This window comes from Jaculus jaculus, chromosome 9 (assembly GCF_020740685.1).
Source record: "Jaculus jaculus isolate mJacJac1 chromosome 9, mJacJac1.mat.Y.cur, whole genome shotgun sequence".
In the NCBI taxonomy this organism is placed as follows: domain Eukaryota; kingdom Metazoa; phylum Chordata; class Mammalia; order Rodentia; family Dipodidae; genus Jaculus; species Jaculus jaculus.
Window position 1 is genome coordinate 82,141,353 of NC_059110.1, and position 20,567 is coordinate 82,161,919.

The 20,567-nt window shown below is 42.6% G+C and overlaps 1 protein-coding gene across 3 annotated transcripts in view; it reads left to right on the forward strand.

The window, feature by feature from the left end:
* Positions 1 to 20,567, forward strand: part of Smg6 (SMG6 nonsense mediated mRNA decay factor) — a 304,470-nt gene that overhangs the window by 153,437 nt on the left and 130,466 nt on the right. For all 3 annotated transcript variants that reach the window (XM_004667845.2, XM_045158342.1, XM_045158343.1), the window contains one exon: positions 1,521 to 1,722. In XM_004667845.2, coding sequence (XP_004667902.2) covers positions 1,521 to 1,722 — 202 coding nt within the window. The remainder of the gene's footprint in view (positions 1 to 1,520; positions 1,723 to 20,567) is intronic.

Below are 20,567 nucleotides of genomic sequence, written 5' to 3' on the forward strand. Positions count from 1 at the left end.
CTCCAGCCCATCTTGGAGTTTTAATTTCAAGGTTCTTCTCAGGTCCAACCAGAACTTGGTCATATGCCATCAGTGTGAATTAGCCATCTTCATCTTGGTTTGGATAGGTCTAGGGGACTTGGGAAAAATGATGTATTCAGTGCTAAAACAGGGACAGTCCCAGAGTGGTTAGTCATACTAAGTCTAATGTACAAGTGACAGAAAGAAGGTCTGAGACAGCCAGAATATCACTGATAGTGACTTACCTGCTAAAATCCGTGATAGGCTTTACCTTCCCCTGGGAGGATCTTGGCAAACCAGGAATGAGGTTTTCTTGGGTCTGTATTTGTTTTACTGTTTATGTATAGGGAAGAATTGTTTATTATTTTTTTGGTTTTCAAGGCAGCGTTTCACTCTAGCTCAGGCTGACCTAGAATTCACTATATTGTTTTGAACTGGCCTTGAACTCATGGCGATCCTCCTACCTCTGCCTCCTGAGTGCTGGGATTAAAGGAGTGTGCCACCATGCCTAGCTGAAAGTTCTATTTTAATGTTTTTATTTATTTGCAGTTAAAGAGATGGGGTATAGGGGAAAATATTTATTCTGGGCATGTCAGGGCCTCTTGCCTTTGCAAATGAACTCCAGACACATGTGCCACTTTGTGCATCTGGCTTTATGTGAGTACTGGAGAATTGAACCTGGGCTGTCAGGCTTTAAAGCAAGTCCTCTTAGCCAGTGACCCATCTCTGTAGTCCAGGGAAGAAATCTAAAGCATTGGGGCTGGGGAGGACCCACATAACTGTACAGTATGACCAGATCCCATGTGTCTGAGGCTGGTATAATAAGGAAGCTAGTGTTCTGTTGCTGTCTGTGTATTATATACTTGTGCAGGAGTGAGAGTAGCTTTAATGTAAGGGTATGAACATTAAGAGAAGTGCTTACTGGGCAGTTCGATAAGCATAATATATACATTTAGCCAGACAGCAGCCGATGTTACACCCCTAGGGCTCATGACTACCCCCGTTTTAATTCTAGGAGCAGCTTTAGTCATCTAAAGTATTTGAGTAAATATCTCAGTACACTGTTTGGAAAATGGATAGGACCCACATTAGGTAACTGATTCTCAAAATTCTTTTCAATTAATTTTTTAAATTTTTTGAGGTTGGGTCTTGCCTAGACTGACCTGGAATTCACTATGTAGTCTCAGGGGGGCGGGGGGGAGCCTCAAACTCATGACAATCTTCCTATCCCTGCCTCCCAAGTGCTGGGATTAAAGGTGTGTGCCACCACACCTCACTCAAAATTGTTTTTCTTCTCTGGTTAGGTTTAAAACTACCCCTTCTCAGTTTCAGCTTTATGTAGAGGGACACATACCCCCTAGATGGTTGCCATGGGCACAACTTCATATTGTAGCATTTCTGATATGATTTCTTGGCAGTCACTAGCCTGACAACCTTTGCTGCAAGTACCTTTCTGTCCCAAATGCTGAGTACTTTCATTGGTACCTCTTTAGAGCTGTTTTTCTTTTCTGTTCTCACAGGATTGCTATAGATGTCTGGTCAACACTGGCTGATTTCTGTAACATACTGACTGCCGTGAATCAGTCTGAGGTGCCACTGTACAAGGACCCGGATGATGACCTCACCCTTCTTATCCTGGAAGAAGATCGGCTTCTCTCTGGCTTTGTCCCCTTGCTCGCTGCTCCTCAGGACCCCTGCTACGTGGAGAAAACCTCGGATAAGGTCAGCCCTGGGCCAAATGTCCTTTCCCATTCATCCCTTCTCTTAATTCTCCAGACTTTTATTCTTGGGAAGTTTTCTGTGAAAACGGAACATGATTAAGTCATTGAGAAGGGTGTTAAGGGAAAATACCGACCTTTTAGCCGCTGACATCCAGCTCTGTGTCTTGAAAAAAGCCCTCTCGACTTCCTTTGAGGGGGGTGCGCGTACACGTGTATGCGCGCACTCGCTGGCATGTTGTATATACGATCATTTCCTCACTTGTTTAAATAGTGCAGCTTGTGTTGGCAGTGCTCTCACTCAGCTCCAAATGGTTTGCATCATGCTTAAAGTCCCCTCCTTCCTTTCCTCTCCCTCCTTCCCCAGCCACAAAACTCTGCACTAGGAAAACAGCCAGGGCTTTTTCCCTTCTGTAAGGAGGAGAGTGATAAATAGGTGACTAGAGAGAAGCAGACACCATGTGTTAACTTACAAAAAAAGCTTTTAGGAATATGAAGCATTCCCCACTGCCTGGTTTCTATTTTCTTCCCTCTAAGGACTGTTTTAGCCTTTTTTTCTTGTCTTTATGTTTATAGAAAACAAAGCCCATTCCCTGTTGCCCTGGTAGGGACTGTGGAACTTCTAATGTCTGCTTAACAGTGGGATCTTCAGCCAGGTGGAGAACAGGGCAGTCTGGGCTGCTCCATTTTTCTTCTCATGTAGCAGTCTGCTGGAGACTTAGCAGTCACAGACCTTGGGAGCAGTCTTTTGTGCTGAGGGGCACCTTTTGCCTGGCTTTTCTGAAGTCTTTAACATCACATCCTTCTGAAGGAGAGTCCTTTGGGGAGCAGTCCACAAATGGCGTCTCTGGTAAAAGCGTGTGTGTTTGAGACAGGGTCTCATATAGCCCAGGCTGGCCTTGAACTGTTGATCCTCCTGCCTCCACTTCCCAAGTGTTGGCATTACAAGTAATTTACCACCATTTCACATCCAGCAGCAAGAAGTGTTTTGACCCACATGAAGTACATATTAGAAACAGGGAGATTTTTTTTTAAATTTTTATTGACAACTTCCATGATTATAAAAAATATCCCATGGTAGCCAGGCGTGGTGGCACACACCTTTAATCCCAGCACTCGGGAGGCAGAGGTAGGAGGATCACCATGAGTTTGAGACCACCCTGAGACTCCATAGTGAATTCCAGGTCAGCCTGAGCTAGAGTGAGACCCTACCTTGAAAAACCAAAAAAAAAAAAAAAAAAAATCCCATGGTAATACCCTCTCTCCCCCAACTTTCCCCTGTGAAACTCCACTCTCCATCATATCCCCTCTCCATCTCAATCAGTCTCTTTTTTATTTTGATGTCATGATCTTTTCCTCCTGTAATGATGGTCTTGTGTAGGTAGTGTTAGGCACTGTGAGGTCGTGGATAATCCAGGCCATTTTGTGTCTGGGGAAAGCACGTTGTAAGGAGTCCTACCCTTCCTTTGGCTCTTACATTCTTTCCGCCATCTCTTCTGCATTAGACCCTGAGCCTTGGAAGGTGTGATAGAGATGTTGCAGTACTGACCAGGTACTGACTTCTTTCCAGCACCATAGTGCCTTCTGAGTCATCCCAAGGTCACTGCCATCTGAAAAGAGAAGATTCTCTACCAAAAGTGAGAGTAGCTTTAATATAAGGGTATGAACATTAAGAGAAGTGCTTACTGGGCAGTTCGATAAGCATAATATATACATTTAGCCAGGCAGCAGCTGATGTTACACCCCTAGGACTCATGACTACCCCCGTTTTAAGTTTTCAGTATCAGGGATGTATTGCCTCCCATGGAGGAGACCTCCAGTCCAAATCAGAGGGCAGTTGGTTTCTGCCATGACAGATGTGCCACTATTGCAGGCTCGTTTGGCCTGGCTGGCCAAATATAAAGCTTTGAATTTCCACTGTTGAATATCGACACTGATGTTTTCCCTTTCTCCCATTGAACTGCATGCAGAGTGGCTTCTTCCAGCTTTCTGTTAGCTGGTCTACATGGAGGAGGTTATCAGCTCAGTTTCAGCAGGATTTCTCAGTGGCCTTGCAGCCCAAGTATGAGGAGTCTTCAGCAATAGGGTCTTACCATCTATTCCTGGTGGGAAACCAAGGGCCTCAGCAATGGCCTGTAATGTTTAGGGGGCATCAGGGACCTTCCTGGTCAACAACTCACTGGAAGGTAGGAGATTTATTTACTTATTTATTTATTTATTAGGAGATTTATTTTTAATTTTTTATTTTATTTAATTTTTTCAGGGCTGTCTTTTTGCTGTTGTTGTTGTTGTTGTTGTTGTTTCGAGGTAGGGTCTCACCCTAGCTCAGGTTGACCTGGAATTCACTGTGCAGTCTCAGGGTAGCCTCAAACTCACGGTGATCCTCCTACCTCTGCCTCCCAAGTGCTGGGATTAAAGGCATATGCCACCATGCCCAGCTTGTCTTTTGTTTTATTGATAATGTCCATAATTGTAAACAATATACCATGATAATTCCTCCCCCCCCCCACTTTCCCCTTTGAAACTCCACTCTCCATCATATCCCCTCCCCCTCTCAATCAGTCTCTCTTTTATTTTGATGTCATGATCTTTTCTTCCTGTTATGATGGTCTTGTGTAGGTAGTGTCAGGCACTGTGAGGTCATGGATATACAGGCCATTTGTGTCTTGAGGAGCACGCTGTAAGGAGTCCTACCCTTCCTTTGGCTCTTACATTCTTTCCACCACCTCTTCCAAAATGGACCCTGAGCCTTGGAAGGTGTGATAGAGATATTTCAGTGCTGAGCACTCCTCTGTCACTTATTTACAGCACCATGGTGTTTCTGAGTCATCCCAAGGTCATTGCCATCTGAAAAGAGAAGCTTCTCTAACCAAAACTGAGAGTAGTATTAATACATGGGTATGAACATTAAGAAAAGTACTTACAGGGCTGGAGAGATGGCTTAGCGGTTAAGTGCTTGCCTGTGAAGCCTAAGGACCCTGGTTCGAGGCTCGGTTCCCCAGGTTCCACATTTGCCAGATGCACAAGGGGCGCACACGTGTGGAGTTCGTTTGCAGTGGCTGGAAGCCCTGGCGCGCCCATTCTCTCTCTCTCCTCTATCTGTCTTTCTCTCTGTGTCTGTCACTCTCAAATAAATAAAAAATGAACAAATATTAAAAAAAGGAAAGTACTTACAGGGCATTTGGGTGAGCATAGTATATACTTCTAGCCAGACAGCGGCAGATGTTATACCCCTAGGGCTCATCAGTGCCCCTATCATCGGTTTTCAGTATCAGGGATGTATTCCTTCCATGGAGCAGGCCTCCAGTCACATTAGAGGGTGGTTGGTTTCCCCAATAACATATGTGCTACTGCTGTACCCATTGGCTCATTTGGCCTGGCTGGCGAAATATAATGCTTTTAGTGTCCACTGTTGGGTATTTTCACTGGCAATTTCCTCTCTCTCTCCCATTGAACTACATGCAGCATGGCTTTATCCGCTTTCTTTCAGCTGGTTTACATAGAGGAGGTTTTCAGCTCAGCTCCAGCATGGTTTTTCAGTGGCCTTGCAGCCCAAGTATGTGGAGTCTTCAGGAATAGGGTCTTACCATCTATGCCTGGTAGGAAACAAAGAGCCTTGGCAATGACCTGTAATGTTTGGGAGGGGGGACATCAGGGACCTCCCTGGCCAACAACTCACTGGAAGGTATCCCATCCCTGGCACTGAAAATTTTCTAGTAATAATCTATGGCTCCTGTGTGTTCCATTGTCCAAAAAAAAGAAGTTTTCCGTATGACTTATTTATAATTTATATCCTCTTATTTTGATTAGTCCTCCCTCCACCTTCCCTTTATTCAGTCTCTTCCCCTGACCTCACTTAGGCTGTTTCATTCCCATTAATCTGTTCTTCTACTTACATATATACAATACCATCCTATTAAGTGGCCCTCCCTTTTTGTTCCCTTTATATCTACTGTCTAGCTTACTGGCCTCTGCTACTGAGTTTTGTTGGCATTACAGGTATTTACCACCATTCACATCTAGCAGAAAGAAGTGTTTTGACCCAGATGAAGTACATATTAGAAACAGAGGTAGGTTTTTGTGTTTGTTTGTTTTGTTTTGTTTTGTTTGTTAAGGTAGGCTGTCGCTCTAGCCCACGCTGACCTGGAATTCACTATGTAGTCTCAGGGTGGCCTCAAACTCATGGCATTTCTCCTACCTCTGACTCCTGAGTGCTGGGAGTAAAGGCATGTGCCACCACACCTGGCTGATTTTTTTCTTTTTCTTTTTTGTCAGGAAAGGGCTGGAAAGATTGATCAGTGGTTAAGGCACTTATCTGCAAAGCCAGGTTTGGTTCCCAAGTACCCATGTAAATCCAGATGCACAAAGTGGTACCTGCATCTGGAGTTTGTTTGCAGTGACTAGAGGTCCTGGTACACCCATTTTTCTCTCTTTCTCTCTCCCCTTGCAAATAAATACATAAGTAAATAAGTAAAATTCATTTTTAAAGCTCAGTAAAAGGATGGAGAGGTGGCTTAGTGATTAAGGCACTTGCCTGTGACGCCTAAATCCCAGATTCAACTCCCCACAACCCATGTAAGCCAAATGCACAGGGGCATGTGCACAAGGTGAGGCATGCATCTGGAGTTTGATTGCAGTTGCTAGAGGCCTTGATGTGGTAATTCATATTCTCTCTCTCTCTTTCTCTCTCTCATAAAAAGATAAAAATAAAATGTTTAAACAAAAGTCAGTAAAAACTAAATTCTCTGGTTTTGGATATGGCTTAGTGATAGTGTACTTTCCTAACATGCTCAAAACCCTGGATTCAGCACTGGGGGAATAAAAACCCTGAATTCCATACATGAGCTGTAAATATGGGAGGTTTTAGTGCATGTGCTACCTAAGTGAGCACACAAGTATGAGAGGGTTTTTTGTTTGTTTGTTTTGTTTTGTTCCTGGTTTGGGGGATTTTTGGTGGGGGAGGGAATGTTAAGTTAGGGTCTCACTCTAGCCCAGGCTGAGACTGACCTAGAACTTACTGTGTAGTCTCAGGCTAGTCTCAAACTCACAGCCGTCCTCCTACCTCTGTCTCACAAGTACTGGGATTAAAGCGTGCACACCATACCCAGCTGAGAGATTTTATATTGAGTGTACAATTTTATAAACTTGTTCTTAATATAGAGAAGTATTTACTTGTTGCAGAAAATTTGGAAAACAGATAAGAAGAAGAAATATTGGGAGCTAGAGAGATGGTTTAGTATATAACATGCTAATGCTGCAGGTATGAGGACTAAGTTTGACCCCAAGGACCTAAGGTGTTGCCTGCCTGTAATCTCATCATTACTGAAGCAGAGACAGAGAATTTCTGAGGTACACTGGCCAAGTCACTGAGCTCTGTCTGAAAGAATACAGTGAGAGTGATAAAGAAGACGCCCAACATTGACCTGGCCTCCACATGCATAGAAAATACACACACTCTAATAATAAAAGAACAAAATTTTGGGTTCTGGGGAGGTACCTCAATGTTTCCTTAAAGGTACTTGCTGGCAAAGCTCACTGGCCTAGGTTTGATTATCCAGTACCCAGGTAAAGTCAGATGCAAAAAGTAGCACATGAATGCCGGGCGTGGTGGCACACGCCTTTAATCCCAGCATTCAGGAGGCAGAGGTAGGAGGATCACCATGAGTTCGAGGCCACCCTGAGACTACATAGTGAATTCCAGGTCAGCCTGGACCAGAGTGAGACCCAACCTTGAAAAAATAAAAACGCATGAGTCTTGAGTTAATCTGCTGGCATGGATTCCATTCCCTGGCACCCATGTAAAGTCAGATGCAAAGTAGCACATGCATCTGTGATCCCAAAGCACCTATGGGTGCAGTATTGGTAATATAGTAGTGAGCACAGCTGCCTTCCAAAGCACCTGTAACAGTAGGATGCTGAGCCAAAAGAATCTGAATCTGGACCTGCTAGTCTGATATTCCTTTGCAATCTGGCAGTTTGTTTGCAGCAGTAAGACCCTATCTCAAAGAAGGTGGAGCACAGACACGTTGATATTGTCCTTTGATCTCTATATACATGCACATGGCATACACACACAAATAAAAATTTTAAAATAACAAGAAGAAAAATATTCATAATTCCTCTATCCATTGGTAATGTTGCAGTTATTTGTCTAATCCTATATGTCTTTATTTAAGTATAAATATAATCTATACAACCATACTCTTCAAAAAATATAGGGCTGGGCTGGAGAAATGGCTTAGAGGTCAAGGCACTTGCCTGCAAAGCCCAAGAGACCCAGGGAGGAAGGAAAAAAAGGAAAAAACAAGCCAGGCATGGTGGCACACACCTTTAATTCCAGCACTCAGGAGGTAGGAGGATCACTGTGAGTTTGAGGCTACCCTGAGTTTACATGACTACATAGTGAATTCCAGGTCAGCCTGGGTTAAAGTGAGACCATACCTCAACAAAACAAAAAAAATGCCGGGCGTGGTGGTGCACACCTTTAATCCCAGCACTCCGGAGGCAGAGGTAGGAGGATTGCCGTTAGTTTGAGGCCAGCCTGAGACTACATAGTGAATTCCAGGTCAGCCTGGTCTAGAGTGAGACCCTACCTCAAAAAGCTAAAAAAAAAAAAAGAAAGAAAGAAAGAAAGGAAGAAAGAAAGAAAGAAAGAAAGAAAGAAAGAAAGAAAGAAAGAAAGAAGAAAATATTGCTCTAAAGTGGGAAAACTTTTTTTTTTTTTTTTTTTACTTATTTATTTGAGAGCAACAGACAGAAAGGGAGGGAGGGAGAGAATGGGTGTGCCAGGGCTTCCAGCCACTGCAAACGAACTTCAGACATGTGCTTCTCCTTGAGCATCTGGCTAATGTGGGTCCTGGGGAATCGAGCCTTGAACTAGGGTCCTTAGGCTTCATAGGCAAGTGCTTAACCGCTAGGCTATCTCTCTATCCCTAAAGTGGGAAAACTTTATAAATGAAATCAGATTAATAAATGTGTAAGTGGGAAATAACAAAGACAAATTTTAAAAAAAGGAGTCAGTGGGAGAGTGGTGAAGCAAGACACCCAACATTTTACTCTGGCCACTGCAAGCACCTCTCTCTGCTGCAAGGGCACATACACATGCATACAACACACATCTACAACACAAGCAAAAAATGAGTGGGGGAAAAAGCTGGTAATGTAGCTCAGTAGCCGAGTTTGGCTAGCGTATGTGGGGCTATGGATTTGAACCTCCTCACTACAAAAATAAAAACCAGGGGTTGGAGAGATGTCTTTCTGGTTAAGGTGCTTGCATACAAAGCCTGAGGATCCAGGTTCGATTCTCCAGCACCCACATAAAGCCACATGCACAAAGTGGTGCATGCATCTAGAGTTTGTTTGCAGAGACTGGAGGCGCTGGCATGCCCAGTCTATATTTGTTTTCTCTCTGTCTCTTTCACATGCAAATAAATATTAAAAATAAATAAAAGCTGGGCATGGTGGCCTGAATTCTAGGCCAGCCTGAGACTAATTCTGTTTCAGCCTGGGCTATAACAAGACCCTACCTTGAAAAAACAAACAAAAAAAGGTTAGGAAATCGTATCAGTTCTCTCATTAGAACCCTCCAATAGCTATTCTTGAACTAAAAGTCAAAGCTTTGATGATGGAGGCATAATCTGATCACACTTCCAACCTATTAACTTTTTTTTTTCCCAAGGAAGGGTTTCACTCTAGTCCAGGCTGACCTAGAATTCACTATGTAGTCTCAGGATGGCCTTGAACTCAAGGTAATCCTCTTACTTCTGCCTCCCAAGTGCTGGGATTAAAAATGTGTGCCACTACGCCGGGCTTTGACCTGTTAACTCTTTAACTTCAGCTCTGCCTTCCTCATCCTCAGAATGCTATGCTCATGTTGTACTTTGATCATTGATTTTTTTAAAAATATTTTTACTTATTTATTTGTAAGCAGAGAGAGAATGAGTATTGGGCAGACCAGGGACTCCTGCAAAACATCTCCTGTGCCACTTTATACATCTAGTTTTATGTGGGTACTGGGGAATCAAACCCATGCTGACTGGCTTTGCACCTTTAACTGCTGAGCCATCTCTCCAGCCCTGTATTGATACTCTTTTTTTTTTTTTTTTTTAATCTGTACTAATACTCACTTTAGGTGTTTTACATATGAGCCAAGTTACTGCCCACATTGAGGATAAGGGATAGGCGTTATTATTGCTTGATTCAGACAGAGATTGAGGTTAGGTAACATGTTCAAGTCACACCATACAAACCAGGATTTTTAAAAATTTATTTATTTGAGAGCAACAGACAGGAAGAGGCAGAGAGAGAGAGAGAGAATGGGCATGCTAGGGCCTCCAGCCACTGCAGACAAACTCCAGATGTGTGCGCCCCCTTGTGCATCTGGCTTACATGGGTCCTGGGGAACCAAGCCTCGAACTGGGGTCCTTAGGCTTCACAGGCAAGCGCTTAACCGCAAAGCCATCTCTCCAGCCCTTCCCCCCCCCCTTTTTAAGGTTTAATTTATTTATTGGATACAGAGAGAGTGAGTGAGAATGGGTGCACCAGGGCCTCTAGCCACTGCAAACAAACTCCAGGTGCATGCACCACCATGTGCATTTAGCTTATGTGGGGCCTGGAGAATCAAACCTGGGTTCTCAGGCTTTGCAGGCATGTGCTTTAACCACTAAACCATCTCTCCAGCCCTTGTTTTTGTTTGTTTATTCTGTTTTTTTTTGTTTTCAAGGTAGGGTTTTGCTGTAACCCAGGATGAACTAGAATTTACTCTGTAGTTCCAGGTTGGCCTTGAATCACTAATCCTCCTACCTCTGCCTCCCAAGGACTAGGATTAAAGGTTTGTACTGGTACGCCCAGCCTCTATCACTTGCTTATAGTTGTCACCTGTTGGAGAAACTTTCCTGGACTACCTCTGTTGCAGTTACCTTTTCATTGCTAGGACTAACATCCAACCAGAAGCAGCTTATGGGAGGAAAGGGTTTATTTCAGGCTTACAGAATCCAGGGGATGTTCCATCAGGGCAGAAGAAGCTGGCTCACTCCAGCATGTATCCAGAAGAGAAAAAACCAGCAGCAGAGCTCAAACACAGTTTAGGGCTCTACACATCTTAGGGCTGGACTAAAAGATTTGCCCCCCGTGACCCCGCCTCCAGCAGGCTGCTGGATATTTAAATTACAAGCTTATCTTCTCTGTATTGTTCCAATTTTAGTATATGTGCTGCCAAAGTGAGCACTTGAATTACAAGCTTAATCAAATATATACCTCAGGCTGTGGGGCATATATTCACATTTGAACCACCACAACCTCATACAGAGTGTGTGCTGCCTTCTTTTTCTTTTACTCTGCTTTATTACTCTCTATGGTAAGGAAAACTAAATCATCGGTCATGTATCAGTTCTTGAAAGGGTTCTTCCTTATAGTAAGTCTGCTATAGTACTTAATATTTATAGAAGAGGAGCCTGAGGCTCGAGAAAAATAACAGATGATGATAAACTCATATGGCTTACTTAAACTCATAAGAGGTCATCTTTTCTAACTCTTGTCCTTTTAGAAATCTGATCAGTGTTCTCTCAAGCCTCTAGTGGTCATTACTGTGAAATGTAAAATATCTCAAGGAGAGGCCCGGCATGGTGGCACATGCCTTTGGTCCCAGCATTCAGGAGGCAGAGGTAGGAGGATCGCTGTGAATTGAAGACCACCCTGAGACTACATTGTGAATTATTCTAGGTCAGTCTGGGTTAGAGCAAGACCCTACCTCAAAAATCTAAAATAAATAAAATAAAATAAAGAAATAAAAGCCGGGTGTGGTGGCACACGCCTTTAATCCCAGCACTCAGAAGGCAGAGGTAGGAGGATTGCCATGAGTTTGAGGCCACCCTGAGACTAACAGTGAATTCCAGGTCAGCCTGGGCTAGACTGAGACCTACCTTGGAAAAAAAAAATCTTAAGGACTCAGTTGCCACAATATTAGTAATTTCATTACTGGTTGAAATTAGTCATATGGGTGTTCCAACCTGGATGCTTATTCAACAGATATGTACAGAGTATGTATTGCCCACACAACATGAAATTCCAGACATATAAGCATATAAGGCAGATATTCTAGTTTGGGAGACAACTTGTGGCGTGTATAAAGGTGTGAGTAGTAACATCTGTTGATTTAAGCCTGTAAGCCATGAATACTACTTGCTCTTTTCTTAAGCAGGTACTATTCCAAAGAGAGTGCTGCTTTATGAGTATGGATTTGATATGAACACATCATTGTGTTTCCCAAGTATGTATGAAATTCTAGTTCTATGAGTTATGGATTATTTAGTGAAAAAATTGTCATAAAATAAGTAGTGTTATATGATTCTCTGACACACTCCTAACTAAGCTTGATGCAAGTTAGCATTCAGGCTAAGTCTTTTCAGCACCTGGTTAAAATAAAAGATTCCTGTTCAAGTTGGGCATGGTGGTACTCACCTGTGATCTCACTTGGGAGGCAAAGGCAGGAGGATCAGGAATTCAAAAAAACCAACAACTACCACCAATAAAATAATAATGAGATAAAAAAAAATAAGTAGTGTTAAACAGAACCCATTACTGCATGACTTATTGGGTTTTTGAACATCATTATTGTGTACACTGCAAGAAGGATTGCCTTGGTAAACTCTTTTACACTTAGTCTCTATGATTTGCTGAACATTTTGTAATGTTAGCATACTTTGTAAAATAGACTAACCACAGTAGGATAGCTGGGCTCAGTGGGTCACAATTGTAATCCCAATAGGAAGATCGCTGCAAGTTGAAGGCCAGCTGATACCTGTAGCAAGTATGATACTTCTAGCAAATATGAGGCCAAGACCCTGTCTCAACAAACCAAAAAAAAAAAAGAGAAAATTATTTTTGGGTCAGGGTCATGGTGGGGCTGAGGATCAAACCCAGGGTCTCACATATCGTTAGGCAAGTTCTCTGCCACTGAGCTGAAATGTCAGCCCCGTGGTAGCCATCTTGAAAGCAAACTCAATACACAAAAGTACGTCCTTTCTGCTGTATTAATTATGTTGAAGTTAGCTTTTGCAATCATTGATGATGTTCCAAGCACTGGTAATAAGCTCTGTACATGCATTTTCTTGTTGAAAACTTAACAGCTTTATAGAAATATATTGGGAAGTGACTAGAACAGATTTAGCCAAAATATGTTGAGTATATAGTATGTTAACTCTATAGCTCCAGGCTGGCCTTGAACTCACAGTAGTCCTCCTAACTCAGTCTCTTCTTTAAAATTTTCTAAAATTCACTTGTGTGTGTACACCTCTGCAGTCAAATCCTCTCTAGCTTTATGTAAAGGACTGGGAAATTGAACCCAGGCTGGTTGGCAGGCTTTGAAAGCAGGTACCTTTAACCATTGAGCCATCTCCCAAGCCCTAATTTTCGCTTTTGTGTGTGGTTTTTTCAAGGTAGGGTCTCACTCTAGTCCAGGCTGACTTGGAATTCACTACGTAATCTCAGGGTGACCTCAAACTCACAATGATCCTCCTACCTCTGCCTCCTGAGTGCTGGGATTAAAGATGTGTGCCACCATGCCCGGCTTGTTTCCTCTTCTTTACTGTCATTTCCTGTAGTTACTCATTAAGGCTATATTTTTGTGCTGTGCGTGATAGTACATAGCTCTAATTCCAGCATTTAGAAGGAATGCAAAAATTGAAGCCAGCCTGATCTACATAGTAAGACCCTACCTATCTCAAGAAAAGTTTGGGGGGACTAGGGCCTGGAAAAATGGCTCAGTACTTAAAGGTACTTGCTCCTGGATGGAGAGAGAGTTTAGCAGTTATGGCGCTTGCCTGCAAAGCCAAAGGACTCAGTTTCAATTCCCCAGGACCTACATAAGCCACATACACAAGGTGGTGCATGTGCCTGGAATTTGTTTGCAATGGCTAGAGGTCCTGGCATACTCGTTTTGTTTTGTTTTGTTTTGTTTTGTTTTGTTTTGTTTTGTTTTGTTTTGTTTTTCTCTCTCAAATACATAAATAAAAATTTTTTTAAAATCTTGAGGTAAGGTTTCACTATGTGTATAGTCTCAGAGTGGCCTTGAACTCATGGCAATCCTCCTACCATGCCTGCCTTAAAAAAATTTTTTCAAGTGCTTGCAAGGGGCTGGAGAGATGGCTACTATAGTGGTTAAGCACTTGCCTGTGAAGCCTAAGGACCCTGGTTCAAGGCTTGATTCCCCAGGACCCATGTTAGCCAGATGCAAAGGGGGCTCACATGTCTGGAGTTCATTTGCAGTGGCTGGAAGCCCTGGCATGCCCATTCTCTCCCTCTCTCTCTCTCTTTCTCTCTCTGTCAATCTCAAATAAATAAATAAATAAATTTTTAAAAAGTGTTTGCAAGCCGGGCGTGGTGGCACACGCCTTTAATCCCAGCACTGGGAGGCAGAGGTAGGAGGACTGCTGTGAGTTTGAAGCCACCCTGCATCGACATAGTGAATTCCAGGTCAGCCTGGGCTAGAGTGAGATCCTACCTCGAAAAACCAAAAAAAGAGGAAAAGTAGAAGTTATGAGAGGGCCCAGTGTGGTGATGCACAATTTTAATCCCAGCATTTGGGTGGCAGAGGTAGGAGAATCCCTATGAGTCTGAGGCCACCCTGAGACTCCATAGTGAATTCCAGGTCAGCCTGGGCTAGAGCAAGACCATATCTTCAAAACAAAACAAAAGTAGCTTTTCTTCAGTATTTTTTTTTTTGGAGGGGGACAGTTTTGAGGTAGGGACTTACCCTATCTTAGGCTAACCTGGAACTCACTTTGTAGTCTCAGGCTGGCCTCTAACTCATTGCAATCCTCCTACCTCTGCTCTCTGAGTGCTGGAATTAAAGGCAAGCCCTACCATGCCTGTCAAGTCCCTCCCTTATTTAAAAAAAAAAAAAAAAAACTTCTATTTTTTGATTTGCAAGTAGAAGCAGATGGACAGACAGAAAATAGGCTCACCAGGACCTCCAGCCACTGCAAACGAACTCCAGATGCATGTTCCACTTTGTGCATCTAGCTTTATATGGGTACCAAGGAATAGAACTTGGGTCATTACACATTGCAGGCAAGTGCCTTAACCTCTGAGCCATCTCTCCAGCCTTCCATATACTTTTTTTTTTATGCTTACTTAATCTATCTTGGAACTCTTTAAGTAAGTACTTATAAATCCAAATCATTTTCTATTGTACTGTTTCATATTACATTACATAGATATTATATATATGATGTAATTCATTTATTAATTGATATTTAGTTTGGTCCAGTTTTTGTTATTACAAACAGTACTGGAATGTACTTTCTTAGACTGAAATCCTTTTGCACATATGGAACTGTTTCTGTATAGCTTAGAGCCTAAAAGTGAAATTGTATTTGTCCAAGGATACTATTTTATTTACTATTTTGGCAAATACTGCCATATTATCCTCCATAGTGTTCATACCAATTTACACTCCCACTAGCAGTATATTAAGTGTCTCCTTCTACTCACCAACACTATCAGTATTATTATCAGTATTTTAAATATCTGCTACTCTAAGTATTTGTTAAAAATCTATTACTCGGGCTGGAGAGATGGCTTAGCGGTTAAGCTCTTGCCTGTGAAGTCTAAGGACCCAGGTTCCAGGCTCCATTCCCCAGGACCCACTTTAGCCAGATGCACAAGGGGGTGCAAGCATCTGGAATTCGTTTGCAGTGGCTGGAGGCCCTAGAATGCCCATTCTCCTTCTGTCTGTCTGTCTGTCTGTCTCTCTGCCTCTTTCTCTCTCTGTTGCTCTCAAATAAATAAATAAATAATAAACAAATTTAAAAAAACATTTTAAAAATCTATTACTTTCTGTATATATGTATGTATAATTTCAAGTGCCATTTGTTTATTAGTAGAAGACAAGATCTATTATCTGAATATATATCTTGGGCATTTTTTCTTTTCATTTTTTTGTGGGGGGTGTTTCAAGGTAGGGTTTCATTTTAGCCTAGCCTGGTACTCACTCTGTAGTCCCAGGGTGGCCTTGAACTCACAGCTACCCTTCTACCTCTGCCTCTTGAATGTTGGGATTTAAGGCATGTACCACCACATCTGGCACTCTTGTACATTTTATAGCATTATTATTATTAATAGATGGCTTCTGTTTATACCAAATATTTTCTCCTGGGAAGTAGCTTGTTTTTATAAACCTTTTTTTTTTTTTTTTTTTTTTTTTTTTTGAGGTAGGGTTTCACTCTAGTCCAGGCTGACCTGGAATGCACTATATAGTCTCAGGGTGGCCTCGAACTCATGGCAATCCTCTTACCTCTGCCTCCTGAGTGCTGGGACTAAAGGTGTACGCCACCATGCCTGGCCCTTTTTTAAAAATTTCTTTACATTTTCCTACCAGTGTTCAATTTAAGGCTTTTTTATACAGGAAAATTTGTGTTTCTTATGTGGCTTAAATTTTATTTTCTTTAAAGTAACATCTCACTCTAGCCCAGGCTGACCTGGAATTCACTATGCAGTCTCAGGTTGGCCTCGAACTCTCAGCAATCCTTCTACCTCTGCCTCCTGAGTGCTGGAATTAAAGCTGTGCGCCCCCACGGCTTGGATTTCTTTCTTTCTTTCTTTTTTAATTACTGTTGCGCCAGGTGTGGTGGTGCACAGCTTTAATCCCAGCACTCAGGAGGCAGAGGTAAGAGGATCACCATGAGTTTGAGGCCACCCTGAGGCTACATAGTGAATTCCAGGTCAGTCTGAGCTAGAGTGAGACCCTGCCTCGAAAAACAAAACAAAAAAAAAAAATTGTTGCTTCATTCTTTTTTGCTGTTGATTTTATTTGACAGAGAAAGGGGGAGAGAGAGAGAGAAAATGGGCGTGCTACGGCCTCCAGCCACTGCAAATGAACTCCAGTCATGTGCGCCCCCTTGTACATCTGGCTAATGTGGGTTGGGTCCTAGGGAATCAAACCTGGGTCCTTTGGCTTAGCAGGCAAATGCCTTAACTGCTAAGCCATCCCTCCAGCCCTGTTGTTTCATTCTTATATATACCAATTGTTGTTCCTTGCTATTTATTTACCTTGATTTCTTTTTTTTAAACTTTTTTAAAATTTGTTTATTTTTATTTTGACAATGACAGACAGCGAAAGAGGCAGAGAGAAAGAGTGCAAATGAACTCTAGACACGTGCGCCCTCTTGTGCATCTGGCTAATGTGGGACCTGGGGAATCAAGCCTTAAACTGGGGTCCTTAGGTTTCACAGGCAAGCACTTAACTGCTAAACCATCTCTCCAGCCCTAAGTTTTTGTTTTTTGTTTGTTTGTTTGTTTTTTACTATTAGCCAGGCATGGTGGCACATGCCTTTTTAAAATTATCTATCTATTTATCTATCTATTTATTTATTTATTTATTTGAGAGTGACAGGCAGAGAGAATTAGGCAGATAGATAGATAGAGAATGGGTGCTCCAGACCTTCCAGCCACTGCAAATGAACTCCAGATGTATGTGCCACCTTGTGCATCCGGCTTACATGGATCCTGAGGAATCAAGCCTTTAACTGGGGTCCTTAGGCTTCACAGGAAAACTTAACTGCTCAACCATCTCTTCAGACCCAGTTTGCCTTGATTTCTCTAAAAAGAAAGTTTGTGGGCAGGAGAGATGGCTTAGTGGTTGAGACACTTGCCTGTGAAACCAAAGGACCCAGGTTCAGTTCTCCAGGACCCATGTAAGCCAGATGTACAAGGTGGTGCATGCATCTGAAGTTCATTTGCAGTGGCTGAAGGCCTTGGTGCACCTATTCTCTCTCTTTCTGCCTCTTTTTCTCAACAAATAAGTTTGTTTGTTGTTGATGCTTTGTTTTGTTTATAAGTAAGTTTGTGGGCTGGAGAGATGGCTTAGTGGTTAAGCATTTGCCTATGAAGCTTAAGGACCCTGGTTCAAGGCTTGATTCTCCAGGACCCATGTAAGCCAGATGCACAAGGTGGCTGGAGGCCCTAGCATGCCCATTCTCTATCTATCTGCCTCTTTCTCTCTCTATCACTCTCAAGTAAATAAAAAATAAACAACAAAAAAAAGTAAGTTTGTGATTAGCAAAGTCCAAATGGGCGTGGTCGTGCATGCCTTTAATCCCGCACTTGGGAAGCAGAGGTAGGAGGATTGCCATAAATTGGAGGCCACCCTGAGACTGCATAATGAATTCCAGGTCAGCCTGGGCTAGAAGGAAACCCTGCCTCAGGGGAAAAAGTAAAAACCACAAAACAAACAGGGCTGGAGAGATGGTTAAGGTGCTTGCTGGAAAGCCAGTCAACCCTGGTTTGATTCCCCTGTACCTAGGTAAACCAGATGCACAAGGTGACTCATGCATCTGGAGTTCATTTGCATTGGCTAGAGCTCTGGCGTGCCCATTCTCTCTCTCTCTCATGAATAAATAAATAAAATTTAAGAACAAAGTTCACTGTGACTATCCAGGCTTGCATTGGAATTTTGCATATAAACTGGGAAATGCCTGGAGGGTGGGACAGGGGACTGGGGCATGGTAGGGCAAACCTTTAATCCCAGCACCTGGTAGGCTGAGGTAGGAGGATTGCTGTGAGTTTGAGGCCAGCCTGGGATGGGATTACAGAATGAGTTCCAGGTGCGACTCTTATCTCGGGGTGAGGGGTGGGATAGGATGGGAACTGCCATTTTCAACCGCTGCATATATCCTAGAACAGTCATTTAGAACAAAGGCTTTTGAGTGTTTGATGTTTCTGTAAACTGTTTTTGTCCATAGCATCATTGTTGTCAATGACAGAAAAAAAAAAATCTTTAGCTGCAGAAAAATAAATTCAAATGTCTATTAACTCAGAAGTAATCAGATGAAACTATGTAAAAGCCTTATTATTATTATTGTTTTATGCACCTCCACAAGTTAAGGAGAGAAAAATGAGAAACTGTTCTTAATTTTAAAATGCATAGGAAAACGTGGCTTGCATATGTGCAGCAAAAAGCTTTGGAAGGGTGGAATTGCACAATGAGTGTAGGCTCAGCAATTGCTTAACAAGGCATACACATCGGGGTGTCCTTTGCTCTTGTACAATTAGGGAACTCCAAAACTGTCAGAATAGAGGATTTCCATTTCATTTTTTAAAAATAACATTTTTTTCCTTGTTTTCATTATTTTTATGAATTAATTATCCCCCCCTTTTTTTTTGGTTTTTCATGGTAGGGTCTCACTCTAGCCCAGGCTGACCTGGAATTAACTATGCAGTCTCAAGGTGGCCTCAAACTCATGGCTATCCTCCTACCTCTGCCTCCCAAGTGCTGGGATTAAAGGCGTGGCCACCACACCTGGCTTTTGTTTTGTTTTTTGAGGTAAGGTCTCACTATAGCTCAGGCTGACCTAGAATTCACTATGTATTCTTAGGCTGGCCTTGAACTCACAAGATCCTCCTGAGTGTTGGAATTAAAGGCATACACCATTATGGCTGGCTTGTTTGTTTGTTTGTTTGTTTGTTTGTTTGTTTATTTGAGGTAGAGTGTCACTTACTCTAGCCCAGGCTGACCTAGAATTTACCATGTAGTCTCAGGGTGGTCTCGAAATCATGATAACCCCTCCTACCTCTGTCTCCCCAGTGCTAGGTATAAAGGCATGTGCCACCATGCCTGGCCTTTTTGAGGGATTAAATATCCATGTGTTTTTGACTTTGACTAGAAATGACTAGAATGTGTTTCCCTGTGGTAGGAGGAGGGGCTGCTAACAGTTTCTTCTCATGAGAGCGCTGTTCACTGATTCTGAGTGTTTGAAATATGGGTAACTAATCAGCATGAGTGTTGTTGTTGTGTGTTTGTTTGTTTGAGAGAGGCAGATAGAGAATGTGTGCCTCTAGCTACTGCAAACAAACTCCAGATGCATGTGCCCCTTTTACATCTGGCTTATGTACTGTGAAGAACCGAACCTGGGTCCTTAAGCTTTGCAGTCAAGTGCTTTAACCACTAAGTCATCTCTCCAGTCCCTTTTCTTGTTGTTGTTTTAACCTGTTTTACTTCTAATATTGACCAACTCCTCTGATGCAGATTAGCTGCAGGTATTGCTAGAAAGTAAAGTCAAACTAAGCTGGAAGCATAGGTGCCACCAAGTAAGATAGAGAGCTAGATAGAACTCGTGTTGGCAAAAGGGAAGTTCTTATTTTCCCCCTTGCTATTTAGCCCTGTTATTCAAACTCATGTACATTGCAAGCAGTCCTCTTCTACTTACCTTTGTGCTGGTGACACTGGAATCTATAAACTCTCATCTTAGCTCTGTTCCAGAGGAATAGGAGAGCTAGTTGGATCAGACTGCCAAAGAAGCAGAAGTTAAGTATGTGGATTTCATAGCCGCATGTATGAGTGTTTGTGGGACAAGGAACTTCTAATGGAAAACATTTGTGTTGCATCAAAAACAGAGAGAGGCCTGGTTAGAGTCTGTCTGCTCTGTCTGTCAGTCTGTTCCCTACCAGCACTAGTCATTGTTCTCCTGGGAGTCTCGGGCGTATTGTGGTTTCTTCTGCTCTTGCTATGTTCTAATCTTGCCAGAGTTTGTGTGTCATGGGTGGCCCCATGCGTATTTTAGAGTGAGGCTAAAAGGGTGGTGACTAATGACTTTGAAGGGCCACAGGCACATATGGGCATTGGGTGGCTATAGCCTGAGGAGAGGTAAGGGTCTCCAGCACAGACAGTGAGAAAAGCAGGCTTAGACTCATACAGACACTTTTTCAGCCTGTTTTTACTACTAACAAAACACAAACCAGAAGATTGGAAATGAAAGAAAGTTTGCTGTTTGGGCTTGCCATTTCATTTGTGAATGCTTGTAAGGGATGCACCTGGGTGCCCAGGCTTGCATCTGACAGTGTGATGTCAGTCAG